Raw genomic sequence first — 26,164 nt, forward strand, 5'->3', positions numbered from 1 at the left:
TTAATTATGGACAGTACGCAGCTTGAGGAAGTGTGTAAAAACATGAATAGAATGCAAATTCGGCATAGAGCACAAAGCCAGCGTATCACCAAGTTGACGTAGTACGGAAACCAGAGAACGTAGAGTTCGGGTTGTAGACTACGAAATCCAGCTCCGCTCCTCCTTCGTAATTTCCCAAAAAAAAACGCCGTGGAAGACGGAGTTTCCTATCACCAGATAAGTTTTAACGCACCTGCTCATGCAAGTGCCGCGTCCATGAGCGAGCGGTCGAAGATGAATGATGTCTCCTCAACAGCCTATTCAAGTAAAACCAAAGATTAGGCTGCTGAGGGGGCCGGATCGTGTACCAGGGGACGCGTTCTAAAGTATCTATCTAGTAGGAACGAACGCTGCTCTCATGACGTTTTTTACAACGATTAGCAGGAGTCGAGCGGAGCCTCTCCGGGTCTTGTAATCTAAAGCCACAACCCTACGGATTCGCTGAGGTTTCTCCGTTAATTTCGGTGATACGCTGCCTCTAATAATAAGTAAAAGGAAATTTGTAAAATAGAAATAAGTGTTAGTACACGGATACAGCACAAAAGCGCACTAAATACTGAAAGCAGAATATAAACATAATATAATACATATAATAATACTGAGAGAATATTGTTACTGAATACTGCAGATGTCAAAAATAGAATCAAAAGGATCGCCTTAATTTGCGTCCGCGTAAAACGCTAATCCTGCAACTTTTCTTGCGCAAACCATGTACATGCCTGTATATTCGTAGAGAATACATTTGCGATCATTTTCCAACCGCAATCCGGCATCCTCCAGGGCACTGAGCATATTCTCCTTTGTGATATAAAGGCATGTGAACGTTCGGCCTCCGAATGCGCACCAGGTCTCTTCAAATATGCCGCCAATCACAAGAAAACCTATAAAGCCGGAAAAGTGGTATGAACAGTTGACGGAAATTATAGAATCCTCCGCAAAAATCTACTTGAAACTACCGCGTGAAAACTGAAAAAAAAAATGAAAGGGAAGAGCGATTGCAAAAATCAGGATGTGGAAAAAAGATATTTTATTTTAGAACGTTTACGATAATCTCCAAAATTTGACTATCATGACATCTGCTTGCAGTGTCGGGCATTCTGGGACGGTACTTTGTTGCAACTATGCAGTTCAAATTGAAGAAGGGTGAACATCAGGGAATCGGAACGTAAAAGATGCAATTAGCCTAGAACATTACCAACTGCCATATGTTTCATACACAAAATCCAGTAGAGATACTTCTCGTGTATAAAACATACTGGATAAGCTGTGTAAAGAAAGTGGATTGTGCAGATTGCGACAAATGATTTTTCTGCCTACCCAAATTTGCGGAGAACATGTGTTATGTGGCAGCGTTTGACACTGAAAAGTCCCTTTTTTATTTTCAACACAGTACTTCCGAACTGATTAGTCGACATCAGTCTAAAACAATTTCCGCCCATCAAGTGTTGTTTTTTTTTTGAAACGGATGGTAAAGATTGTAAGTAGTACATAGCAATTCTAGATTTCTGTAAATCTACCAATTGAGTCGAAGATTCACGATTACCTCCTGGTTTGATTTGTTCTCCAATATTTTTTATGGCTCTCCTGTACTCATCAAGTGTTTTGCAGCAGTATTCCACGCAAAGGATTGATACGACTACCTGAAATGATATGGATTGTCGTTCAATAGATTCAAATAGACTTGGAAATACGACTGTTCTCACAGGATGATGAACCTGAAGGCAAATAATAGAAACAGTCAAAACAACGTATAAAATCACTGAGAAAGAGGTGAGAACTAAAAAAAAAGTTGAATGCCAAATGATCTTACATCAAAATTTTTTTGTAAACCAAGTGAAGCGTCAACGGAAGGGCTCGTCAGACAATCGCAGTGGAAAACGCCACATACCTGCGACATCAGACATCAAACTAAAGTTGGAATTCACTCAAAGCCACTTAAGTTAGTAAATTCCCCGTTACAAGTGCTACATTCTGCAAAACGACGATGACATTTCATTCCCAAACACACCGATTGATCTTCTTTTGAAACTGCATTGTAGAAGTCAAACGACAGAAGTTGACATTTTATCCCAAATTTTTCTCTTTATCTTACTGCTCATTATCAAAAGTCCCAGAAACTATGCCTTTCAAGTTCAAACGACATCAAATTAAGGCATACACTTTGATTCGATTGTCATCGTACTGATAGATATAAACTTCTGTTTCGTAGTCAACGTTTTATTCGATAGACTTTGGTGCAAACTTCGTGTTGAGGCATACTGTACCAGACAAATTGAACCAGATCAGTAAATCAATCAATCAGTAAAACCTCTAGGCCTTTCGTATTTTCACATTATCGCATTATCAACATCCATGTGTTTTACTGTCTAGAATTAGGTCTCCTGACATGTGAGAAGTACTTAGGTTTATTCTCCGGGTGAATCCCCACAAATCTAAGCTACACCATCCTTGAAAGGAAAGTAAGTTCTCTTCTTGATTACCGGAAAACATAATGATTAATGTTCTCTTTTGTGTAGTACAAGATGATGATCTGAGCATCACTGGCTGAACATTTTTCATTAACTTTAGAGATCGATGCCACTTCAAGCTCAGCCTCTTAAAATGCATATTTAGCGCTTGAAACCCGTTTGAAAAAAACATTGTGAGCGGCCTACATGTTTGCCTCATTTCTTCTTTTTCTTTTTCCACTGATATTATATATCTTCATATTACAACAACTTTGACATAACTGATTTCGCGTTGGTTAACCAACCCAAGTCATCCAGAAAGTGTGGTGTTGTGGATAGATTTGAAAGAAGAATTCCATATGACGATAAATCTATCATCAGCAATAGAGTAGTGATCTGATCGCTCATCATATGAAGTGACAGAGCGCAGTTGGTTTCTTGCTTTCCTGTGAAACTGATTATTTTCCTCAATGACTGCATTACCGGTTGACTAATTATTACCTTTTTTGGGTGTGTTTGATTGAATAAACAAGAAAATATATCAGTAAGCGGAAGATAAGTAGATGCTAGACTTGGAAAAATAGTGATTTAGCAATCATCATTAGAAAGGAGTCGGTTTGTTTTTTTTAGATATTTCGGAAAAATGTCGATAAATGTTGTGGTGACAGCAAATACTTCTGCTTTGTACTCTGGATTTTTCTCAACTTAGTTACAATTCTAATCGGTGGCAATTCTGTAAAATTGCGATCAAACGCGGAAAATTATCACAAACCATGGACACTGTTGACAATGAACCATTAATAACTCAACAACGATCGGTTGTTCAGCCACTTCCTATGAAAAAAAAAACGTCGCGTCATGAAAACACGAAAAACCATGGAAGCGCCCACGAGAGAACGATTTACTACGGTTACCCACATCTGCAAATATCAGTTGCCTGAACGCCAAGCCTTCACTCTTGAACACGTTCATCTTTCCACAAATTAATTATATAAATAAATACAAATAATATATTTATTATTATTTCTGCTCTACTATTGTTTATATATATATATACCCCTTTATATGAGATACGAAATATGTAAATATGTGAGAGACGCAGACAAAGATAATGAAATAACGCAATTCCACCCATTATAGTAGCTTGAGGGCGGAGTATGACGAAATCTTGGATGTTGGACCTCTCCACGAAGAGAGAGGTTGTTACGCTTAGTTACTCTTAGTAGTAAAGAAAAATTGTGTGAAACAGCCTTTGGTGATCACGTCTCCCCAACGATGCAACTATTTATAATAAATAATAGAGCAGGGGCAATTTGCAACGGGTCTAGATTTTAGGACAGATTCTGCTATTTATTTGAGTTGTATTAGTTACGTTACGGATGGTAGGCGACGGAGTTGCCCGCGTTCTATCATATTGCAGCTAGTTGTATCGCTAGGAGATGAGATCACACAAGTCCAACACGCTGTTCTCTGAGCTATTCTAACTACGAAAGTGCGAGTATAGATTGTTCAAACTGAAATCACGAGCGAGTTATGGAGTTTTCTGCTCTACTATTGTCTCTCTCTCTATCTCGTCAACAAACACACGTGTCACATCACACATATTGCATAAATCCTCGTGATGCGGTGGTACTACGTAAACTTGCACACCAGGTCATGTTTATGTATAGTTTTTGCTTGAGATTTAGCGAAACTCAATTGGTTTCAAGCAGTGTTTTCAATGGATTTCACTTAACTTCGGCTAGAACATTCACTGTGCTCCCCACTGAAATGATAATGCTTGCTTCTTCGTTTAAGTTTTAGTTATGGAGCTTATAGCGAATTGAAACAAACGGAACCACCTCTACACTGCCCACTGATGTTACAAACTCAATAACTACATCATACAGAACTTTTTTTATTATATGCTATCAGTGTGTTTGCGTGTTCTTTAGTCTTAAATATCTTCATAATTAGACTCCATTCTGATAGGAAGCATACCTTCTTTCTTGTGAGTTCAATCATTTCATCGAGATCATCCCACGAATTTCCTTCCTGGGTTAATATCCTTTTCAATGGGTCAGACCAGTCAAAATCTGATTTTCCTTCACGCCATCGATCAAGTTCTCTGCGATTCTGTGGTAGATAATCTGCTAAGTAGATCTGAATGATAATATTTTTGAGCAGCGTTTGATTTTCATGGCTTATGCCTCCTCTTCTACGAAAAGAAATTAGCAAGTGTTGAGACTTCTGAATGATATGTAAAATTTTTACTTATGTAAACTTCCTCCAAAATACCGATATTTTCAACAACAAGTTCAAGTGATCCTGTTCCCTAGCTGGAGATTCACAGTTTGTTGTGAGATCTCAGGTTACTTACCTCCGATGCTACGTTACGAAATGATGCTGCGACATGAATTGTAGGTCCAGCTCCGAAATCAAGCACTTTAGCCACTCTACCGATCCTAGCAACGATAATCGGGAGAAATCCGAGCATCATTTTCATTGCAGAGTCTTCCACTTTTGAGTAGAAATCCTTAAAAGAAGGTAAAAGCTCAATAATTTTAAATCAAAGGAGTTACAAAACTTCAGAATACATTAAAACAAACGGGCCTACAGATCGACGCGTGGGTTGGTTAACTACCAGGAAACCTCAAATGTCGGCTGGTACGTAATTGTGCACATGAACGAATCTGCGCAGCTCCCAGCTGCGTGGTTTCTTCATATGGTAGAGAAGGTGACTGCATGTTATCAGGAGTGGTGTATCGTATCACTTGCAGGATGTGTGGTGACGATTATATAGGTGAAATGGGACGCGCACTGTGTATTCGGGTCAAGGAGCATCTAGGTGGACTCGTAAAATCTAAACTCTCTACCCATTCGGAGCATACCGTAGAATACGGCATCAAAACTCCGAAACGGGTAGAAGTCAATATCACTTTGAGTTCTCGGTCATAGCTCGCAGAACAGCAGAGGCATTATAGACAACTGCCAAAGGTCCAGAAATGAACACAAGGGGTGACCGTATTGTGATCAGAAACTAACTGGCCCCATATCAAGATTTTGATCTAGGGGGTTTTCATCTACGGGGCACCCGTCAGGGCCCCTATAAAATCTTCTGTGACTCACACGTGATGGTCTGTTACGTTATCAGAACCAACAAGTGAGGTAAGCACTGGCCGATGAGTTTTGCGTTGAGTATGGTAGAGACTCTAAATATCGAGTATCGTTCTAATACTTTGTGTAGGGTGATGAGGCACTTGAGAAGATAAATCACAGATGGCTTTGATTGTCTGGGCTCTGACGAAGGTGATAACGCCGAAACGTAAAGCTGTTAATAAAGATCAATAACAATCTTTACTATAGTTAAAGTAAATCAGTATAAAATTTACGTATAAAACATGCCAAGATTCAAGGACAGTCGATCATGGGGAATACTCACAGATGTACGAGCAGGCTGCTTCTGACTGGTGAAGATCGCACAGAAAGGCGGACCATCCACTTTCTGCGCCGCTATCAACAACATCAGGTCACTTCTAACTTCATAGCCAAAAAGAGACTTCACTAGATAAGCAGTGTCTCCAAAGAAAGCTGGGGAGAATTGAAGGCAAGACAGAATCATATGTTCGCGTTGTTGAAGTGTGTCTATAAAGAATAACGTTCAACAATCAACGTCTTCTGCCGTTGTAGGAGAATAGCGTTTGTAGGAGAGTACATCTGTAGGAGAATATCGCGTGAGTCAAAGTCCATTTGTGATTGTACTAGCTCTAGAGTAGACCATCGGCAACATTAGAACGTTGGTGAACCTACTAGAACGACCTCTATGTTCAGACTGCAACGCCACCAGTGCTGTTAACAAAATTGCACAAAGTTCATTTCGTGTTTCTGTGGCGACGTACACATCTCATGTGATGCGCTTTCCGTTTTGATCTCGCCTCTTGTTTCGCGCCTGCGCAATCAACGGCTCAGAAGGTATCACAGAAGGTGGTGGGCGGCCTTCAAGTGGTTCATGATAGGCTGCGACTGAGAGCAACAGAAAAAGAGCGAAGGCAGGGAAGCAGAATCTCTGTGCGGATATCTTTGCCATCCATTCCTTTTCCGCGTACTTTGTAGAGACCACCGGGTCCCAACCCCGCTGTAGACAACAAGTTTTAAGTGTCTGCAACATCAGTGTACTTCGTTTTAAAGCGTTTCTTGAAAGAACGCGTGAACTTAAACCTCTCTTTTGCGCAACTCCGAGGCCTACGTGAGATCGGCAATCATTGCGGAGCCGATAAGATCAGTGTTAGTGACAAGGGAGGGGAGTTTGCAGCTTCTCACGTGAAATAGACATTGCGATAACGAGACAATACCTTGAGGGTGGCAATTTATATGTTCCATCCTCCGCCAGTAAGTTTAGAGAACTATATCGCCGTCTAAACAAGGTTTGGATTCAAACAGCTGGAAACACCGGGGCAACAAAAAACCTCATTATGCACCTCAATATAGACCTACTTGTATGGCCAGTCTTACACAGCTTTATAAAAACCCACACGCTCTCTGGAAATGGTCTCGCTTCAAATAATTTCCGTAAATTCAAAGAGAGACCTATCATAAGTGGTATTTGGGGCTTCTTAGATGGACTTTCTTGGCTGCTTAACACAATCGTAAATCATTTGCTAACTTTACGTCCCTTCCCACCTCAGTAGTTCTAACAGCTTCTTCAAACAACCGCAGGACCCCGTTCGATCGTGAATGCGCCTTTTGACGTTACGTCGCTCTATACGAATATTTCGAACGATGTTGCGATGAAGGTGTTTACGAACCGCTCACGCAACACCAGCTCTTATTAAACATGTGCAGATTGAGCACTAAACAGATCATGACGCTGATAAAAGAGTACGTAAATTGCTCCATTTTCCGATGTTCGAGACAGCACTACCGACAACTCAGACACCAGGTTATGAAACGAAGGTTGACACCCGCCCTGTTTTTGTGACAAAATCGAAAAACATATACTGGAACGCAAAGCATTGCCGTATTGTCGTTACGTAGGTAATTGTTGCGTCGTCTGCCCAACACAAGCAGAATGGGACACGTGTTTCAATCTCCTCAACCAGCAGCGTTTGCACATTAAGTTCACAGGGGAGGAACCGTTAAACAACTGATTAGTTTTGTTGAATGTGCATACCCACTTGCGTAATGAGATATGGAAGACTAAGCGGTATCGAAACCCAGTAGCAAACAATTCTTAGTCCACTATCATTCAGCACATCCCAGCAAATGAAAAATGGGCAGATGGCATCGGGTAGCCAGGAAAAATATGTCCTGTAAATGGTACGTAAAGTAGCAATATCCAATGAGTATCCAGCTGGAGACTGTGTCGTGCTGGAGACTGTGATAAGCCCGACAACTCTCTTGAAGGCATCACTCCACGAATCTGAGGTGGTGCCTTTGAAGATCCAACGTAGGTCTGGGAAAGATTCCGTTCTGTTTATCCTACATGTCTGATGATCTAATAGAGTACGTCTACGCAAAGGTGTCTACAGAATGGCGTAAGGGTTGCTCAAATATCATCAGCGAACCCCAAATGTCAGCTGGTACGTAATCGTGCATATGACCGAATCTGCACAACTCCCAGCTGTGTGGTCTATGGCAGAGTGATAGCACGGCATCGTGTATCGCAGAGTGATTGCACAGTATATGAAGTGATGTATCGCATCACGTACAAGTTGCGTGGTGACGATCGCATATGAAAACGGCATGCCCAGTGTGTATTCTGGTCAAAGAGAATCCAGATGGACTCACAAAATCTAAATTCTCTACCCTGCCTGGACCAAGCAGTAGAGTATGCTATTAGAACTCCGAAATACAAGTAGAAGTTACGATACCAACCTTCGAGTCCAAGATCATGGCGCGCAGAACACTAGAGGCATTTTGGATAATCTACAGAAGCCTAAAGATGAACAGAAAGGATGAGTGCAGAGAAAGAAATAGCCCCATACCAATCTCTGTGCGGGTTTTGGTCTACGGGGCGGGCCGTCAGGTCCCTTATAAAATCCCTTGTGACTCACAGTTGTGACACGTGGTGTTCTGTTACGTTATCAGATCCAACAAGTGAGGTTACCACTAGCCGATGCGTTTTACGTTGAGTATGCCTATCGCCTGAGTGACTTCTGTAGGATGCTGAGAAGCTTGGAAGGATAAATCACTGATGGCTTTGATTTTCCAGGCTCTCACGAGGGAGATAACGACGAAGGTAGCTGTCAATAAAGATCAATACCAATCTTGGCTGCAGCTAAAGCGAATAAATATAAAAGCTACATTAAAATAGTTGCTTCTACAAGTTTCCAATACCTCTAAGTACGCTTCCGTCTTGAATTCTGTCAGAAATGAATCTCTATCCAACGGTTCCTGTGGGGGAGCATCAGATATCGGTATCATTCTGAAACTTTTACAGTACAACAATATTAAGTAATATTGTAGGTAGCAGACGAAAGGAAATACATACCTCTGAACGTATGAAATGTGAGAAACACAACCGAGTTATCGGATTCGGAACAGGGCAAGGTGGCGATGAGCACGAATAATATGAGTTGCGATGTCTGGACTCCGCCCATGCGAAGAACGTGTGTAAAGTGAGCGGACAGACGAATGACAACGATAAAAGCATGTACTTTATGAATAGTTTCATGATCTAAGAACTTGAATTAGCCAATATTCGAGTAAAAGAAGTGAAGAAGTCATCCCATACGCGCCAGAACTTCAGTATCTCACTTAGACAACAGAGCGCACATCATAAATGGCCCTTTTTTCCTGATACTCAAAATCATTTCAACTCAGACGTTTTGCATGGCTTGTAACAAAAGTTCTTCATATTTTCTGAATTATTATTTGCGGATAAAGGTTGCTCTAGACTGCAGTTCTGAAATCTCTAGTAATATCATAAACTTCAAGTTCAATTCGAGGGAGTGAGGTTGAAAAGAGTTTGTGCTCATTTTAAAGCTGTTTGTTGTTACTTTTAATTTCTTTTTAAATTCTTCTATTTTGCATTGATTATATGTATAAGAAATTTGAATGAGAAAAATATAATGAATTAGGATTGTACCTTCCTCTCAAATAGTTCGACCACAACTTATTCTGAAATTCTTGTTGTATAAAAGTGATAGCGGGCCCTTTTCAACTTCATTCTCTCAAATTAAACGTATATAGAGTTTGTGAGATTACCAAATATTTCCAGTTCAGAATAAGAGAACCACAATCATTCAGTGGCATATCACCAATAACATCAGTAAAAAAAACATAATTGACGAGAATTCCTTAACTTACATCTTCGCAATACTTATTAAGCGAATCATTCACTCTTAATTATTTAATAATGCTATTCACAGTCTTATTCAAACTTTCAGCTGCAGTAAAGCTCTTCGTCGTCCTAATCATCTCTCTGTCGGACCCACATGATTGCATAAAAGAGAAATAGAAAACATACTAAATTTCAGAGAGCACATCTAACGATAAAGTTCCAAAGTTAGAACAGAAGTGAAATTGCTGCAAGAAAACCCCTTCAGTTAACCATAGCTAACCAGTTAACGAAATAGCGAGTATTAGACAAAAGTGCACAGTAATTTAGCTACTACTGTAGCGGTAGGGCAAATAACTGCAATGTATGCGATGTAGAGCAGAACACATGTGCGACTTCAATGCATACGTCGCTGACGTCACGACAGCATCAATTTCAGGATCAAGAGCTGCAACTTCTCGACTAATCTCTTTTCTGTTCGCTATGATCTGGGAAGTTGATGCGGAAGTCGCTTTGTCAATGAGCATATGTCTAACGAACACGTGTTGGATGTCTAAGAGAAAACCCGGAGTCATTATCAATGTCAATCTTTGATCTGAGAACGTGGAAAAAATAATAACAAATCAGGCAAGTTAATCAAAGTCCAGTCTAGCCTATGTAGACCAAAAAACAGTTTTGTTTATCGTAGGAATTTTGTCGCAAAGAAATAAAATAAAAGAGAGAAGGAAGAATTAAAGGAAGGAGGGAGGAACTGATGTCTCTAGCGTTTGTTACTCAAGAAAAAATTCCAAAAAAATGGAGCTTAATCAGAATCGGGTCAGCTGTTGACGGTAAAACAGACATATTTTTGGAATTAATGACGAAGAAAAAAACTAACTAAAAACTACTCTTTTAGACCAGTTTCAAGATTTCCCTTTTCCCTTACTGATTATTTATATATCACCCAAGAAAAAACACGTTATACACAGTTTTTGGCAGATTTTCGAATTCACTCACGAATGCACAGAAAATCCGAACAAACCGAGCAATGTTCTTCTCATAAGTGAAGCTTTAAAACTTTAAACTTCAGTTTAAAGTTTGAATGGTTTAAAAAGATGAAACCTTCCCATTCAAAAATTTCAAACGTTTTCAATTTGAATCCTAATGCTTCATCATCTCTCCCCAAAGAATGCTTTCAAACCTTCATCTTGTTTTTGTCTGTTTTTTTTTCCGCGAAGTATTCATACGTTGCAGACCTTTTCAGATGACTTGCACAAATCTTTTCCGACTTCTTGCAAAAAAGATGTGCTAAACATATTTGCATAGAATTTGCAGCACGGGTGCAACGTCTGTGCACTCGTCGCCGCACAGCTCTGTCCTACAGCGTAATCGAACTACGTCAGAATGACGTACAAAACCAGACCGACCTCCTGCCGAATAACGTGACACTGGACTAGAATCAGAATGCTCTATTAACTCAGTACGAACTTCCTCTATTACGTTAAATAAACGTTAATATCAACGAAATTTTTCACATCACCATTTGGGTTATTTTTTTTTTAAATCAAGAATTACTACACTTGAGACAAATGGGTTTTTTGAATTATAAAATAGAGAAAACTTAGCGACTCATTCAGAGTACTGGATTAGATGAGTCAAGCAGTCGACTTTTCATTCTTCAAATATATAGTACATATTTGTTTTCCACTCAGAATGTAGTTTTGCGTGGAAAAGTTAATTGATTCACCAACGCCATCACATACGTCATAACAAAGATGCGTACACGCTTTGTTTCCAACCTATCCGCCCACCCCCTAAAAAAGTGAGGAAATTTAAGTGCTGATAAGCAGTTGCTACAAGAAAATCGGAGTTTTTTAAAGCTTCCCAGGTCCTGTTGTTCACTGTGTTAAAACATGCTGAACGGCCATTAATGTTAACAATCCGCTCTGTGAACTTAACTGAGTCATTCTTGGTGTTAGTCATGCGACACAGAGCTCCTCAGAGGCAGAAAAAGTTGAACTTGGGAACATCAAGTAGAGATGGAGGAACTAAAGAACAGGCAAGTCACGAATCGAACCACTACAACTCTTATACCATAGGTGTTCTTATCGAATAAGAAGAGGAAGCTTTTGCAATGAAGCTCGCTCCAGGAAAGTTGAGCATTATCAACAAAAAAGTAGAAAGGATAATATACATTCCTTTGACCGAAGCACAGTCTTATTTGCACTCGTAATAAACCTCCATGACAGTGAAGAAAGTTCGTTAATATGAACATGCAAAGAAGTTATTTTGATCTACCTCCTCCTATCAAAATAAAAAAGGTAAAGAAAATTGGGGACAACGAGTGATGTAATCGTGAAAACAAGTGCTGCAGGCAAATCGCTACGAATCATGAAGGAATTCATACACACTAAAGCCATCTTTGCAAAACGATCTACACACCTTGAAACTGATCGAAATTCGATAAACAGCAGAAAGTACTTATAGCGCAATGAGGACATCCAGACCTATGAGGGGGGATTTTAAAGGATTTGCTGCGAATTTCCAGAATTCTTGAAACGTAATATTCGTATTACTACACGTCATCATGATATTCATATCCACCATGATTATAGGGGTCATCAAGCCTGCAGTGTAGCAAATATGGGACGATTAGTGCTGACTGAGGTGGAATTGCTACGACAACTATTTTGAGATAAAATATCCGTAATACGCGGACCTAATAATGTTAGGGAATTGCGATGCGTTAAGCACTGTAACGCATACCTTTGCCATGTATATACCTTCCGCACTGGTTGCGCAGAAGTCTTCAACTATAGAACTGTATCGTTTCATCCTATTCCTATTCGAAGGAAGACGCACATGGCCACTTGCTAGTACAGATCATTCACTCAGTTCATTAGGTTGATTGCGCCACTACCCGAAATAAACGCTGAAAAACCTATCCACGGGTACGCATTACCCCACTATTTTTTCCAAAGCACCTTCTAAAAAAAACTCATGAGAGCTGTTCAGATATAGCATTCCTTATTACTACAGGGAATACTAGTGTTTGTGAATTTTTTTTTTGATGATTCTGGAACAAAAATAGAGATTGTCAATAAATTTTGCTGTAGCCTCAAGGGAGATTATCTCATTTTTTATTCTAGTCATTTACTTCAAAGTGTTTTAACTCCACCATCTGGGGTCATTCCATTCAAATCACAGGTTCTAGAAATGTGATTTTTTTGTTGTAAATATAGTCACCATTTATCACAGGAAACAAATGTTCGAAGGCAGTTTTTCTTCTAAAAACTACTACGTTATTAGTCTATCTAGAGAAAGGGTGGAAATGTCAATTCGTAATTCATGATCTGGTGAGACAATAGTTCCAAATAGTGTGACATTAAAACAACAAGTATGACATAAATGTTATCTCTCCTATGTAATTATGTAAATATAATGTACGTATAAAAACGTTATAAAAAAATTTACAGATAGTACAATAGCGTAGCGGATGTATTCATCAATCCTATTATGGCGTAATTATAAAGTACAGTACAATCGCTAATTCTTCGACAGAAGACGAAAAAGACGCGAATCCGCTAAGACATATGAACAAGGCTGAGTCCGAGATAATTGCGCCCCAAGGATATATGATCTTTGAAGTGAACATATTTTTCGAAAAGTGAAATGATTGTTACATATTCGTAATCTACGTAATATTGCGAACAATATGATATTTCTCACAGCTACAAGTCCATGACTCTGAAAATTTTGTAAATTTGACTAAAGTGACATTTTTGAACCCCAGGAGCGGCCGACATTACCACCTTAAAAATTGTTTTCTTGCAAAATATGCAAGAAAACTATTTGTTGTAGGAGGATCTTATATCTTGGTTTTCCGACTCAACAGGGTTTTCTGTTTTTTTTTTTGCAGCTAAAGTTACAACTTCGGTATTTTGCATTTTTTACTCTGATTTTTGACAGTTCATAAATCGCTAACAAACTAGGCTAACCATCTGTCGGCGCAACACAATAGAAAACACTTTTAGTCCTATGAATTTTTCCGATTTCTTCTTTGATATCTTTCAGCCTTGGTCACTTTTGAATCTGCAAAGATATAGAACTTTTCATGTGTTTTTACAGAAAACTTATTTTTTGCGGTTTATTGGAAGTTTCTTCAAATATCAAGTGGATATGTTTTTTTTTCAGGAGGAAGTGTCTATTGAATGGTGTCGATTTCAAAAAATCACAAGTTACTTCAGCCTCTTTGAAAGGCTATTGTCATCCAGGCATGCCGACCCACCAGATACCTAAGGACACCCATCGAGCTAGGGCTGTGTTACCGCATTGATTACTACATTTGAAAAGAACAAATTAACTACATAGAAGATTGTTACCTGCAGAGCGATATTCTTCAGAGTTGTCTGTTTTATCCCTTTTTTATTCACATTATTTCTTTTTTTACCTGCATTCTTTGCTCTTTGAAATTAAAGTAAAGTCATCAATTCAAAGAAATAATTTTGTTTAAATGAATCTTTCCACGACGACTGGAATGGAGCAATCGAATGACGAAGAAAATAAAAGAATCAGTGAAGTAGAAATCTGAACAGACCTACCAAAATGATGGATTCAAAATTACATCAATGATTAGCAGCTCTGAAAGACGGAGCCCCGCTTTCATTATCACAGTTTTCAATTTCAATGTTTTGCAACAATTTTTATTCTTTTCTTCTGTATTGTAGTTATGTAGTTATTTTGTTCTTTTCAAATGTAGTAATCAATGCGGTAACACAGCCGTAGCTCGATGTGTATCCTTAGGTATCTGGTGGGTCGGCGTGCCTGGATGACAATAGCCTTCCATAGAGGCTGAAATAACTTGTGATGGAAATTTGAAATAAACATAATTTTTTGAAATCGACACCATTCAATAGATCTCTTTCTTCTGAAAAAAACATACCCACTTGATATTTGAAGAAACTTCCAATAAACCGCAAAAAATAAGTTTTCTGTAAAAACACATGAAAAGTTCTATATCTTTGCAGATTCAAAAGTGACCAAGGCTGAAAGATATCAAAGAAGAAGTCGGAAAAATTCAAAGGACTAAAAGTGTTTTCTCTTGTGTTGCGCCGACAGATGGTTAGCCTAGTTTGTTAGCGATTTATGAACTGTCAAAAATCAGAGTAAAAAATGCAAAACACCGAAGTTGTAACTTTAGCTGCAAAAAAACAGAAAATCCTGTTGAGCCGGAAAACCAAGATATAAGATCCTCCTACAACAAATAGTTTTCTTGCATATTTTGCAAGAAAACAATTTTTAAGGTGGTAATGTCGGCCGCTCCTGGGGTTCAAAAATGTCACTTTAGTCAAATTTACAAAATTTTCAGAGTCATGGACTTGTAGCTGTGAGAAATATCATATTGTTCGCAATATTACGTAGATTACGAATATGTAACAATCATTTCACTTTTCGAAAAATATGTTCACTTCAAAGATCATATATCCTTGGGATGCAACTATCTCGGACTCAGCCTTGTTTATATGTACCCACAAGTAATTTTTTCGGAAACTGTTTCCTTGATAGGTTTTGAAAGTTCTAATTATATTCAGTATCGGTAGAGCTCGCGCTCACGAATCCATTGATGTGTAGATCTTATAATAAATATCAAATTGAGGCGAGTTATGGAAAAAAGACGAAAAAGACGCGGATTCGCGTCTTTTTCGTCTTCTGTTGAAGAATTAGCGATTCTACTTTACTTTATAATTACGCCATAATAAGATTGTATGTAAATATATGTAGATATGTAGGTGTGGGGCGAATGTAACGCAGTCGGTAAGAGGTTCCGCTATGTCTGCATGATCTATCGGAGGTTCGAAAACGCCTTAGTGCCAACCAACCCCTTTATCCCTCCAGTGTCGACAAATCGGTGACAGACCTGTCTGGAAGGACAAAACACTGACTCGACATATCGGCTAGCACCGCAGTTCATTGTACAGGCCAGTTACACGTTCGTAAACCTCCAACGATTTTGAAATGAAGTGAACATGAAGGCGCATCCCAAATGGATTGATTAATGCCAGACATTTTATTCTTTATCCTTTATGTAGATAAAACTTCGTGATATAACAATAGAGATAATGCTCTGGAGGAAAAAAACATTCACATAGAAATTACCTCTCTCCCCCTCCCCCCCCCCCCTTTCCCACTTCAAACAGGAGAAAGTACGAAGATAAGGAAAACACTAAGCGTAGACCTTGGTAGTGATGATCAACCTATACGCGAGAAAACCGAATTGTGGTAGCTTGTCGCCTCTTTGTGCAAAAACCAATGATTCCACTTTTTCCATTTTATCATGCTCATAATCTAGAAATTCTTCATGCTGTATAAGAAGAGACTTGTACTCAGAGGAGTTCGCTGTCGTGTGGATGGAAGAAGAAGAGATAAAGACTGATAAACCTTGATCGATCAATCTTGTCTGGATCAGCTCAAGATCCTAGACATTTATGAACACATGTGCAGCCTATACAATGACTCGCAGAGGCCATTTGACGCTTCATGTTAGTCTTTTAACCTTTCAAACAGGTCTGGCACCAATATATCAATTCCGGAGGGACGAACGACATGGCTGGCATTGAGGGATGTCGAACCGTTGCTACCGGACTGACCTCGCACCACCGCGCTATCCCAGAACGCTTGACCTCATAGCCGTAGTGTATATACCAGTAGGAGAAATGAAATCTTACAAATGTCCTATACCGAAAGTCCAGCAAAGTATGATCGATAACTTGTTATCGTATTCTTCCACAAAGTGTTATTCTCCAACATCCACGTAGTCCTATCAACAGAATCATCCATCTGAAAAGCTTATCATCGAATCACAAGGATACGCGTTTGCACTTTTCTATACAGCTGCCTATTGATGAAAGCTAACAGTGTGAAGCGTTGAAGAGCTATACGGAGTAGTATGTCAGTAAAAAACCTAAAAATAATAAACAAATATAAAAAAAATAATATAAAATAAAAACTGCATCAGTAGAAACAACTGTCATCCTATTCTAGCTCAATATGCCTCAGTGACTGCGCTACAGGTATAGGCCTATCCATGTATTCGAGGAAGCATTCTTTTGTCTTCATAGATATGTTCGTGTTTCACAAAAATACACTATTTCGATCCTTCCAGAATGCTATTATACAAAAACATTATCCAATTTTTGAATTTTTTTTCTTGAGATTTTTAAGAAATAAAAGCCTCTAAAAGAAAACAAGCCTCTTTCTTCTGAACCACGCAGTTCTTGCTGAGTGATCTGTTTCTTTGGTCCTTAGAAATTCTAAAACCTCCTACTGAAGATGTATGCTGAAATCAGCAGACAAGTGTGAGTCATTATTCACAACTAGTACACACTTGATGTTTACTAATGTGTAAAGGTGTACCCAACGTTTACTTAGTGCTGGTTTAGCAGGCAAAGAAAATTTGTTAGGGCAAAAAGCTAAGTTCTTCCAAATATTTGCCACCAACGAACGACTTAGCTAGTTTAATTCATCGAAATCTTAATATCTGGAACAAAAAGAATTGAAGTTTTAGGGGAAAATGGGAGGAATTTTCAAAGTTCTGAAAGTACTTGTTTAATTTCGGAAAAGTCAGCGTATAAATATAGGTATGCGCAATGAACTGAATATACAGTTCACAACTGAATATACAGTTGAATGTATGTGCATGTACAATCCGATTTCTGCCGTCTTCAAAGAAGATTACTGTTTTTTCCATAAACAGACTGTTTTTTCCCTTCAAATCATTAGTAGAAGAATAAGCAGCATTTTAGACATATTGGATCTTCCCGGAAATTCTGGATCTCTATCCGTTTGAAACAGGATGAAATAAGAAGTCATCGACTTGATTAAGAAAAGTGAAAATATGTCCTGTTCATAAATAAGTGGTGGTGTTCTAGGATTTTTCAACTGCAGTAGTAAGGGATTGAACTGAGAAGCCACTCCAGAAATGGAAAAAACAATGTGGTTTCTTAGAGGGTGAGAATAAATAAATAAATAAATAAAATGGAAGCAGAATTACCACGCACCACCCCTACCTTACTCTATTTGTGGTTTGCATTTTGATCACACATTTGAACAAATGAAAGAAGAATGGATTTATTGATTTATAAACCTCAAAGGATTGTAGGAACTTTCGAAATAAATCGGAGCTTACGCCTCCCACTAACACTCAATCCATTAAACCCAAAAAGCAGATGAGCATTCGTAACAGTAAAGAATTTCCTGCTGGTGGGAGTATAAGCAGTTCAGCATTTAATGTGCAGAAAAACATGAAAACAGCTTTTCCGTTGCGTTGCGCTCGGTCATTTGACAATTTTGGATGAGAATTACAGCAAAAACAATTCTAACTAAGTTCATCACCTTGAGCCTTGTAAGGAAAATCTCGTCCTCTCTGAACATTGGAAAAAGACTAAAATTAAAAACAATAACTTACACCTATGCAGTAGAAAGATGAGATTTTGATAATTGACGGTGCGCTTGTTTATCTTTTTGGTCAAAATACAATAAAAATGCTAGGCAAGCCCCATTGTGAATCGCTTTTTAGTTTGCAACTTTGTCAGCTCAACTGATTGGTTCGTTAGAAAGGAATTCAATCGAGTTCGAAGTACGAGGTATTCAAAGTCTACATAGCTTTCGAATGCTTACAATAGTATCGAGATTTCTCCACATTTTCTCTTTCTTCTTTTTTTCGTTTTCGGAATTTTACATTTCTTTCATTGACATTAAATAGAGATAAATAGGAAGAATGGTAGATGAATAGGTGGTTCATCTCAGTATCTGATAAGGAAAACAACTAGTAGGGGGAGGCAAAGAGAGATCATCACCGCACGCACTTTTGTTCGCAACTTACAGCATCTGTACGAGCGTCGAGAAGCTCCCAGTGGATTTTTTTTGCGCACTTTCGTTGCTTGTGACTAGAGCAAGGGCCGAAAAATGGTGAAAAACTAAACGCTGTTTACGTACGGGAACGAAAAAAAATAATAAATGGTAGTTGTTGAGAAGAAAACTCAATCAATGAAGTGCAATTCTCTCTGTGTGTAAGTGATGGAGAGTACCTCTCGAGAAGTGCATATGTCAGTTGTCTCACAATTCGAAAACGTGCACAAACACCTACGGGTGCTGTCGAACGGCGGAGAAATAGGAAAGAAAGGAGAAGAGGGAATTGGAAACTTACGCTTGGATACCTTCTTTGTTAGTGCTGATAGTTTTTGAAATATTCAAAACTTTTTGGAGTTTGAAAACCTATCCAAACTGATGAGTGCGATATTTTGATCGCCAATATTTCTAGCTGAATCAACGATTACAAATATTTCATAAAAGCATTCTATATTAGTATTATTCTCCCTGCTGTACACTATTTTGTTCGGACCCGTGTCGGTAGTAAACAGAACTGTTCCAGTCCATGTGCTGATTAGAAAGATAAAACCAGGTTTATTTCGAAACGCATCGCTGCATATATAAATAAACAGCAAGTGAGAGATTGGCTTACAGTTTGGCAGCTCCATTCCTCCTGCTTTACTGCCAATTCCTATGCAGAAAAAAAAATCGAGCAACTTTAGAACACTCTCGAGCTGATGGCCACATTTCGATATCCTATTTCAAACATTCAAATTGCTTAAGAAAAAATTATGATGTTATTGTGATACGGATATACTTATAATTTATGGCTAACAAACGTTTGAAGGAAGTGTTATTTGTTTGTGAAAACCTCTCCAATTTTACGGGATAACTTTGCCTCTTGCACCGTCGCACTTCTATCTTCGCTCATATACTAAAGGAAGTTTTTTTCTTGTTTCTTCCCCAGTCCAACATTGAAGTCTATGAAGTCATTCGTGATCACTACTTTTGTTAACCTACATAGTTTCAAATCCTTTCCACAAATGAAAGAAGGGACAGAGAAAACTTCGCAAACAATTGCACTAAACACTGATAAATTAAATAAGTGCACAATAAAAGGAAAGTGGTGGAATTATATGTAGTGTTCCTTATCAAAATCAACACGCAAAACTTTTTCGGAATTTTTTCTCAACGTTATGAGTTTTCCTTAACTCCACCTTTTTGCAAAGAATCCACCTTACCTATGCTCAATCCTACAATAGGCTTCAGAAACCTTAAACAAAATCTGTTGCAAAAAATGCCAGACTTTTTAATATCAGACACATTTTTTCGCAGCTTCGCTCATTTCGATCCACGATAATATGCAAGATCTAAAATCCTAATTTTACGTGCAGTAGACGAAACTGAAGCTGTTAATACATCTGCTATCGCATCATGCGCAGTAATTCATCAACAAAGAAACATGTCGAACCTTTCTCACGACGTCATGTTTCACTCATAGATAACGGGCTGCCAAGTGTTCCTTCTCGGAACAGATGACTTTACGCTGAGAACTTTAAGAAATGAACATTAGTCGCTAGTGCACGTCGGCGATCCGAAAGGTGGGCTGTTGACTCTCAATTTTACACCTCTTATTGTAAATGGTAGCAAAACAGAAAACAGCCTCGATATAATTGTTCTATTGCGATCTTCCAAAATCTTAACGAACAATAGAGCAGTACCCATATGTTTCTGCTTACGAGTGCCCAGTGTTAAACTGCAGTGCTGAGGGAAAATTACGCAGTGTTAGATCGATGCAACGAAAACAAACGGTTTCCAGATCCCAACTTAAAACGAGCCTCTTGGGCGCGTCTTTTTTCGACCTTTTCGTGGAAGACGCGAAATTCTAAAATACATGCAACAGAGGTTCATTGATATTTCAACCTACCGGGGAAAATAGGAATACTTTCTTGCAGAGAGAGTAGTTTCCAGAATTCTCGTAAGTTCTAAAATCACTGTTTCCGGAACATTCTTCCAATTTTTTCGTTCCTTTTTTTGTTTCGATAACGTGCTGGGAGAAGACCTGCTCAATCAAACTCTATCAGAAAATTGCGAAGAGATAGGGAAAAAAATAACCAAAACATTACAAATCCAGACCTTTCGTTTCATGCACTTGCATGATCCTGCTCCTCCTCCTGATCATGTTTTTCGAATTACTCAAGAATTTCACAGTTTATAGATGCATCGTCTGCTACAGATCCTTGCTGTTTCCATAGTCTTAGCAAGAACGACAGCATGGAGGGGAAACAAAGGTGAGAAGCTGTATACTTTTGAAAGAGCATCTTTCTTATTACTATAAATAAAAGCTGACGGAGAATGATGGAAGTTTCGCTCGGATCGTAGTGAATACCAATCAACTTGCGTAGAATTTCCTCAACTTTCCAACACAATGCTCGTGTCAATGTTCGCAAACTCTAACAATGTTCAAAATCATTATACTTACTTTTACAATCATAATCATCGGTAGAACATTACCTAACAATTATTCAGTACGCCGGGAAGAATTCGAGGATCCACAACTTCATTACCATCACAAAATGCCTCCTTTCCTAAAGTAAGTCGCGGTTTAATGGTCCACAATAGCCTAGATCGCTTAGTTGCTTCAATTTCATTTACACCAGAATTATTTTCCCAGGAATGTGAGCGAGGATGCTCGGTGGGAGTTCTACCAAATCACGAGAGACCTAACAACTTCAATGAATCAGAAAATGGAAAAAATCCGAAAATGGGCTGAAGAACAAAAAGTATCGGTAGGTCTATCGAGAGCTCAGTTAAAATAGATCTTACTGCCCAATTTTTGAGCACATGGAATTCTTGTTATATCAAGGAACAAACGCTCACTTACTGGGGACCGACGTGACCTTGCTCTTGACTCTGGAGTAAAGCCTGGTACGGTAGCGGCAGGAAAGACAGCGTTGCAGGAGTCTATACTACCAAAACGGAAAAGAACTGGGATGGAGATCTGTACTTATAACGCACGTACTTTTGCATCAGAAGAGGCCTTGGAAGATACGATGGTGCAAAACAGAAAGATTAAGTACGACCTCATCGGACTGACCGGGACGACTTCTATGAAACTGGAGAAGAGCTGTTCTTAAGAACATGCGATAGTAGAGGAGTTGGTAGAGTTGGTGTCCTCGTCAACACGAGTATGACAAGGAACATCGACCTTTCAAACAACATACGACTCGAATCCTACGTCTGCGGAAGAGAAGATGTGGTCAAACGCCAATTTTGACTATTTTCATCGCTTACGCTCAAACATCAAACTAAAAAGAAGAAGAAGTAGAGATATACACCTAGAAAAGTTCTACGGAGAAGACCATACCTTCTACAAGGTTATTGTTGGTGATTTCAACGCCAAAATTGACCACTGAAGAGCCCCTGAGGAACTTCACAAAGGGACCCACGGCCCAGGGTGAAATGGACAGGGTGAGAGGCTTTCCGAATTCATCATGACGACTAAGACCACCCATGAGGGCTAACAATTCCAGAACCTCTCCTTCCTAAATACTGGACGTGCGGGTAATGGACCCATTACCTCTACGTCCACCGTCCAAGAAAGAGGGCTTCTGGAATTCTACTGATTGTGATGTGGTCAATTTCACTACAAAACGTGGTGGAGAGCATCTTCAACAGTAAAAAGTTCTGCCTGTCGGATGTCGCTGTTGTGCTAAAGTTCTATACGGGATCGAACTATCGCCTCCTTCAAGGAAAATTTTCCTCCACATGGACAGAATAGAGAACCACGAAGTTCAGGGATCAAAGTCGCAGAACTATCATTATCTGGGATCTCTTCGCTAATGTAGCCGGCTTTGTGGGAAAATTCCGAGAAAGGCTGGGAATTTTAGAACAACAAAGAAACTCTTGAGCTGATACGCGAGGCTGTACCAGTACGAGCCGCATGCAGCCAAGTACTCACGTCCGAGTTCTTAAGGCATTGCAGAGAGGTGATAAAGGAAGACCTTGAAAAGAGAAGAGCAGAAGTGCTGGCTGAAGCTGCAGAGGTGGAGAGAAGCATCCGTTATGCCCGTCGAGACTTCGCCTGTAGCAAGACGAGGATGACTGCTCTCCGGGAAACATCCATTGCATCAAGAAGGGGAATGGAGAAAATCATCTACGACTTCTACTCTGATCTCTTTGACAGCCAATGTCCACTTGCCTCCTCACCATCTCAGGGAAGACAGACATGTCATTCCAGAGATTCTCCCGTCCGAAGTACGACATGCTACCATGTCGGTAACAAATCGTACGGCACCCGGTCCCGACAGAATAAGACCAGAACACCTGAAGAACCTTCCGCCAGTACCCATCAACACCCTGGCGAGGCTCTTTACACGTTACCCGATGGAATGCAAGGTTCCTCTAAAAAGGAATACCAGCAAGACAGTGTTGTTGTATAAGGAGGAAGATTCACATGACATCGGCACTCATCGCCCAATCCGATTACTATCCGTCATCTATAAGCTCTTCGCAAGAGTGATTCTTAGTAGGACTGAAAACGTCTTGGATGAAGGACGGCCATGCGAGCAAGCAGAGTTTCGAAAAGCATTCAGCACGATTGACCACATTCACACTATTTCAAAACTCACCGAGATTCAGGAGAGTACAAGCTGCGGTTCTGTCTCACCTTCATCGACTTGAAGAAGGCTTCCGACTCAGTTGAGATGGAAGCGGTCATGAAAGCCCTGAGCAACAGAGCCGTCCTTATTCATCACATGAAGGTACTTCGAGAGTTGTACAGTAACTTCACGACCGGAATTTCGCCATTCTACAAGAATATCATCATTGACGTGAAGAGGAGGGTCCGACAGGATGATACAATCTCAACCAAAATATTCACAGCCATCCTCGAGAACGCAATGCAAAAGCTGGAGTGGGACATATATACATATATGAAACTGAAGGTTGACGGTCGATAGCTACGCAAACTGCGCTTGGCTGATGATATCGTTCTGATGACATCCAGCATCACCCAAGGGGCAGAAATGTTGACCGAATTCGAGGAAACATGTGGATGCGTCAGTCTTCAGCTGAATTTAAAAAAGACGATGTTCATGCGAAAGGGTTGGTCTTGGATTCCTCATGCACTCTCAACGGAATGGATATATCCAAATGCACTAGCTACGTTCATGTGGATCGGGAAATGAACATGAAGAGCAACATGACCCTTGAGCTGGGCAGGAGGAAACGAGCGATCTGTGGAACTTATAAAACCATAGAGGATGTAATGAAGAAGACTAGAAGCAACCCTTTTTAACACCACAATACTTCCTGCTTTGACCTATGCTTCAGAAATTTGGGGACTTAGCGAGCGCAAGCGGGAAAAAAATGAGGTGAGCGTAATTGAAATTAGGAGTACCTCGCTTCACACAAGTGAGAAAGGGGATTCGAAGTTCTCTCCTACGTCAGCAATCGAAGATTAGAGACGCCGCCGCGTTTGCTAGAAAAAAAAGTAAAATAAGGTGGGCCGGACACTCTGATGTGCTTTAACCGCAACCGTTGGGCCAAAGCCGTGAGCGCCTGGGTCCCATGCGATATTAAGCGCACTACAGAAAAACGGCACACCCGATGGCCAGACTTTTTCACGAAGTCCTTCGAAAAAAAATTTGAAGCTCTTCGTGTCCCACGCGAAAAAAAGGAACCACTGGACGACTCTGGCACGCAACTGGGACAAATGGAAAAATTACTGGCTCCCGCTCGACCAGTTCAAAGAACAACCGGAGTCAAAGTAATCAAGGTATTCAAAGGTTGCAACTGCCCGGTATATGTATAGCCGCGACAAAAAAATCACAGTATGTTAGAGTGAAGGAGAAAGGACATTGAATGGGAACAATTGATCTCAAGATATGCGCGTGCACTTGGCACCGAAATTACTCAACCGAACGAGTGTGTTAGGTGTTCAATTAGTTCAGACAGAAGAGAAAAGTGAACAAGAGACAAGGCAAGAAACGAAGCAAACGAGATATGTTGCGTACATTTTAGGTACTCATGGCACCGATCCATATACTTTTAGGATGCTGTCGAAAAGTGGTTTAAACAAATGGGAGAATTTTGGAAGGATGTCGACAAAAACACTGTAAGAGTCCTCAAGGAACTACCATCAGCTTATCCAAAGGTCTCGCTCAAAGTTATTCTACACAGAGCAATGCGTTGTTATAAATTTCTTCAAATAATAAGATAATACGACCAAGCCGAAAAACTTTCCAAACATTGTTGTAGGTCTACGAGATCTGGTCTGACATGGACCTCACTCCCAAGGAAATGTATAGAAAATTTCGTAAGCTGGGATTAGATCGCGCAGTTGCAAGGTCGTTACACGAGGTTTCCATGGTTGTGATTCATTCCGATGCACACGATCACAATCTGAATATCAATATGGAAACTTTTCTTGAAAGTAAGTGAATTTATTCAGACTACTAAATCTTCAATGTATTTGTAGTCGATGCAGCATGCGTTCAACCCGTTGGGCGCAACGCGTCTCTCACAACGCGACATTATTTTTTCCTGCGCAACATTATCATTTCGTTTTGCTCTGCCCGATCGAAAACGCTCATCCGGTTTAACACTGCATCGACTACACATGGCTTTTTTTTGCAGAGTTAATTGGCGAAAAGTTCGACAAACACCTATCTCGGCATCACTTCCGTCACTAACTAAGCTTTCTCGGGATTTTCCTTCTAATTGTAATCATTTTATACATTTTATTTACAATAAATGTTCTGAAACTGTGAAATCTTACACCAGTAGAGGTTCCACTCACACTCCTTACGTTGACAGTCTTGAAAAACTTCTTTCCACAGCCTTCCTGTGAGTTACGTTATCGTTATATCGTATTATCGTTTGCTCCTACTTCTTTATGATAACTTTTTTTTTTGATAATTTCTAAACTAAGACTTTTGCACATTATATACATTGTTAGTGTGAACGATCTTTTCAACCAATCTTCTAAACAATCCAAATAAAATAAAGATAATAAAAAAATAAACAAAATAAACAAATAATAATAACAACAACGAGGAATACTTGACTCTTTCTATTGCATCATAGCTTCTTGTTCTTCGAAGATTGCAGTTTTTCTTCTTTTCTACATCACGGCAGCTCCTTGAACTTGTTAAGGCGTCCCACATCTATACATTCACAAGAGGGACTCGCGCAGATTTAATTTAGTCGTTCCTCTTCAAATAACGAAATCCCAAGGAATGCGAACCTAATACCAACTCTGGAACTAAAAGACTACAATGCACTGGAAAGAAGACTAATTTTGAGGCGATGGTTTTGCAGCAACGGTCTCTTTTTTCGTATCTTTAATTTTTTTGGGGGGGAGGGGGCAATATTCTTAGCATGATCAAACCCTGCGACTACTAATCACACTTATAGTCTGGTCAAAGCGAGCTCAAGCTCAGTGCAGTTGCGTCCGAATCGGTGACGTGGAGCAAAAGCGACTGGGATAGAGGGCCGTCACAAGCACCACTCCTAGTTGCATTTGGTGTGAAGCTAGCGATGCTCGCTTCACGATCTCATCCTCGCCGCT

At 39.6% G+C, this 26,164-nt stretch overlaps 2 protein-coding genes across 4 annotated transcripts; one reads left to right on the top strand and one right to left on the bottom strand.

The window, feature by feature from the left end:
* Positions 1-696: 696 nt before the first annotated feature.
* On the bottom strand, positions 697-10,319 carry RB195_014556 (uncharacterized protein; the record flags this gene model as incomplete). 2 transcript variants are annotated; one of them, XM_064204874.1, is made up of 11 exons in its annotated part: positions 697-920; positions 1,583-1,679; positions 1,850-1,927; positions 4,467-4,628; positions 4,846-5,001; positions 5,908-6,110; positions 7,636-7,772; positions 8,519-8,609; positions 8,685-8,742; positions 8,802-8,889; positions 10,153-10,319. In XM_064204874.1, the coding sequence occupies 11 exons, from the start codon at positions 10,317-10,319 to the stop codon at positions 697-699; spliced, it is 1,461 nt and encodes a 486-aa protein (XP_064060755.1). The 2 variants fall into 2 exon arrangements, with proteins under 2 accessions (XP_064060755.1, XP_064060756.1); XM_064204875.1 differs by lacking the exons at positions 5,908-6,110; positions 7,636-7,772; positions 8,519-8,609; positions 8,685-8,742; positions 10,153-10,319 and having other exon boundaries at positions 8,802-8,888.
* Positions 10,320-16,343: 6,024 nt separating this feature from the next.
* RB195_014557 (uncharacterized protein) lies at positions 16,344-25,286 on the top strand (the record flags this gene model as incomplete). 2 transcript variants are annotated; one of them, XM_064204877.1, is made up of 8 exons in its annotated part: positions 16,344-16,476; positions 20,547-20,569; positions 20,810-20,882; positions 21,121-21,184; positions 21,266-21,380; positions 24,647-24,748; positions 24,853-25,027; positions 25,231-25,286. In XM_064204877.1, the coding sequence occupies 8 exons, from the start codon at positions 16,344-16,346 to the stop codon at positions 25,284-25,286; spliced, it is 741 nt and encodes a 246-aa protein (XP_064060757.1). The 2 variants fall into 2 exon arrangements, with proteins under 2 accessions (XP_064060757.1, XP_064060758.1); XM_064204876.1 differs by lacking the exons at positions 16,344-16,476; positions 20,547-20,569 and adding exons at positions 22,482-22,989; positions 23,233-23,354.
* Between the last annotated feature and the right edge of the window lie 878 nt (positions 25,287-26,164).

Source organism: Necator americanus, chromosome V (genome assembly GCF_031761385.1).
Source record: "Necator americanus strain Aroian chromosome V, whole genome shotgun sequence".
Taxonomy (NCBI): Eukaryota; Metazoa; Nematoda; class Chromadorea; order Rhabditida; family Ancylostomatidae; genus Necator; species Necator americanus.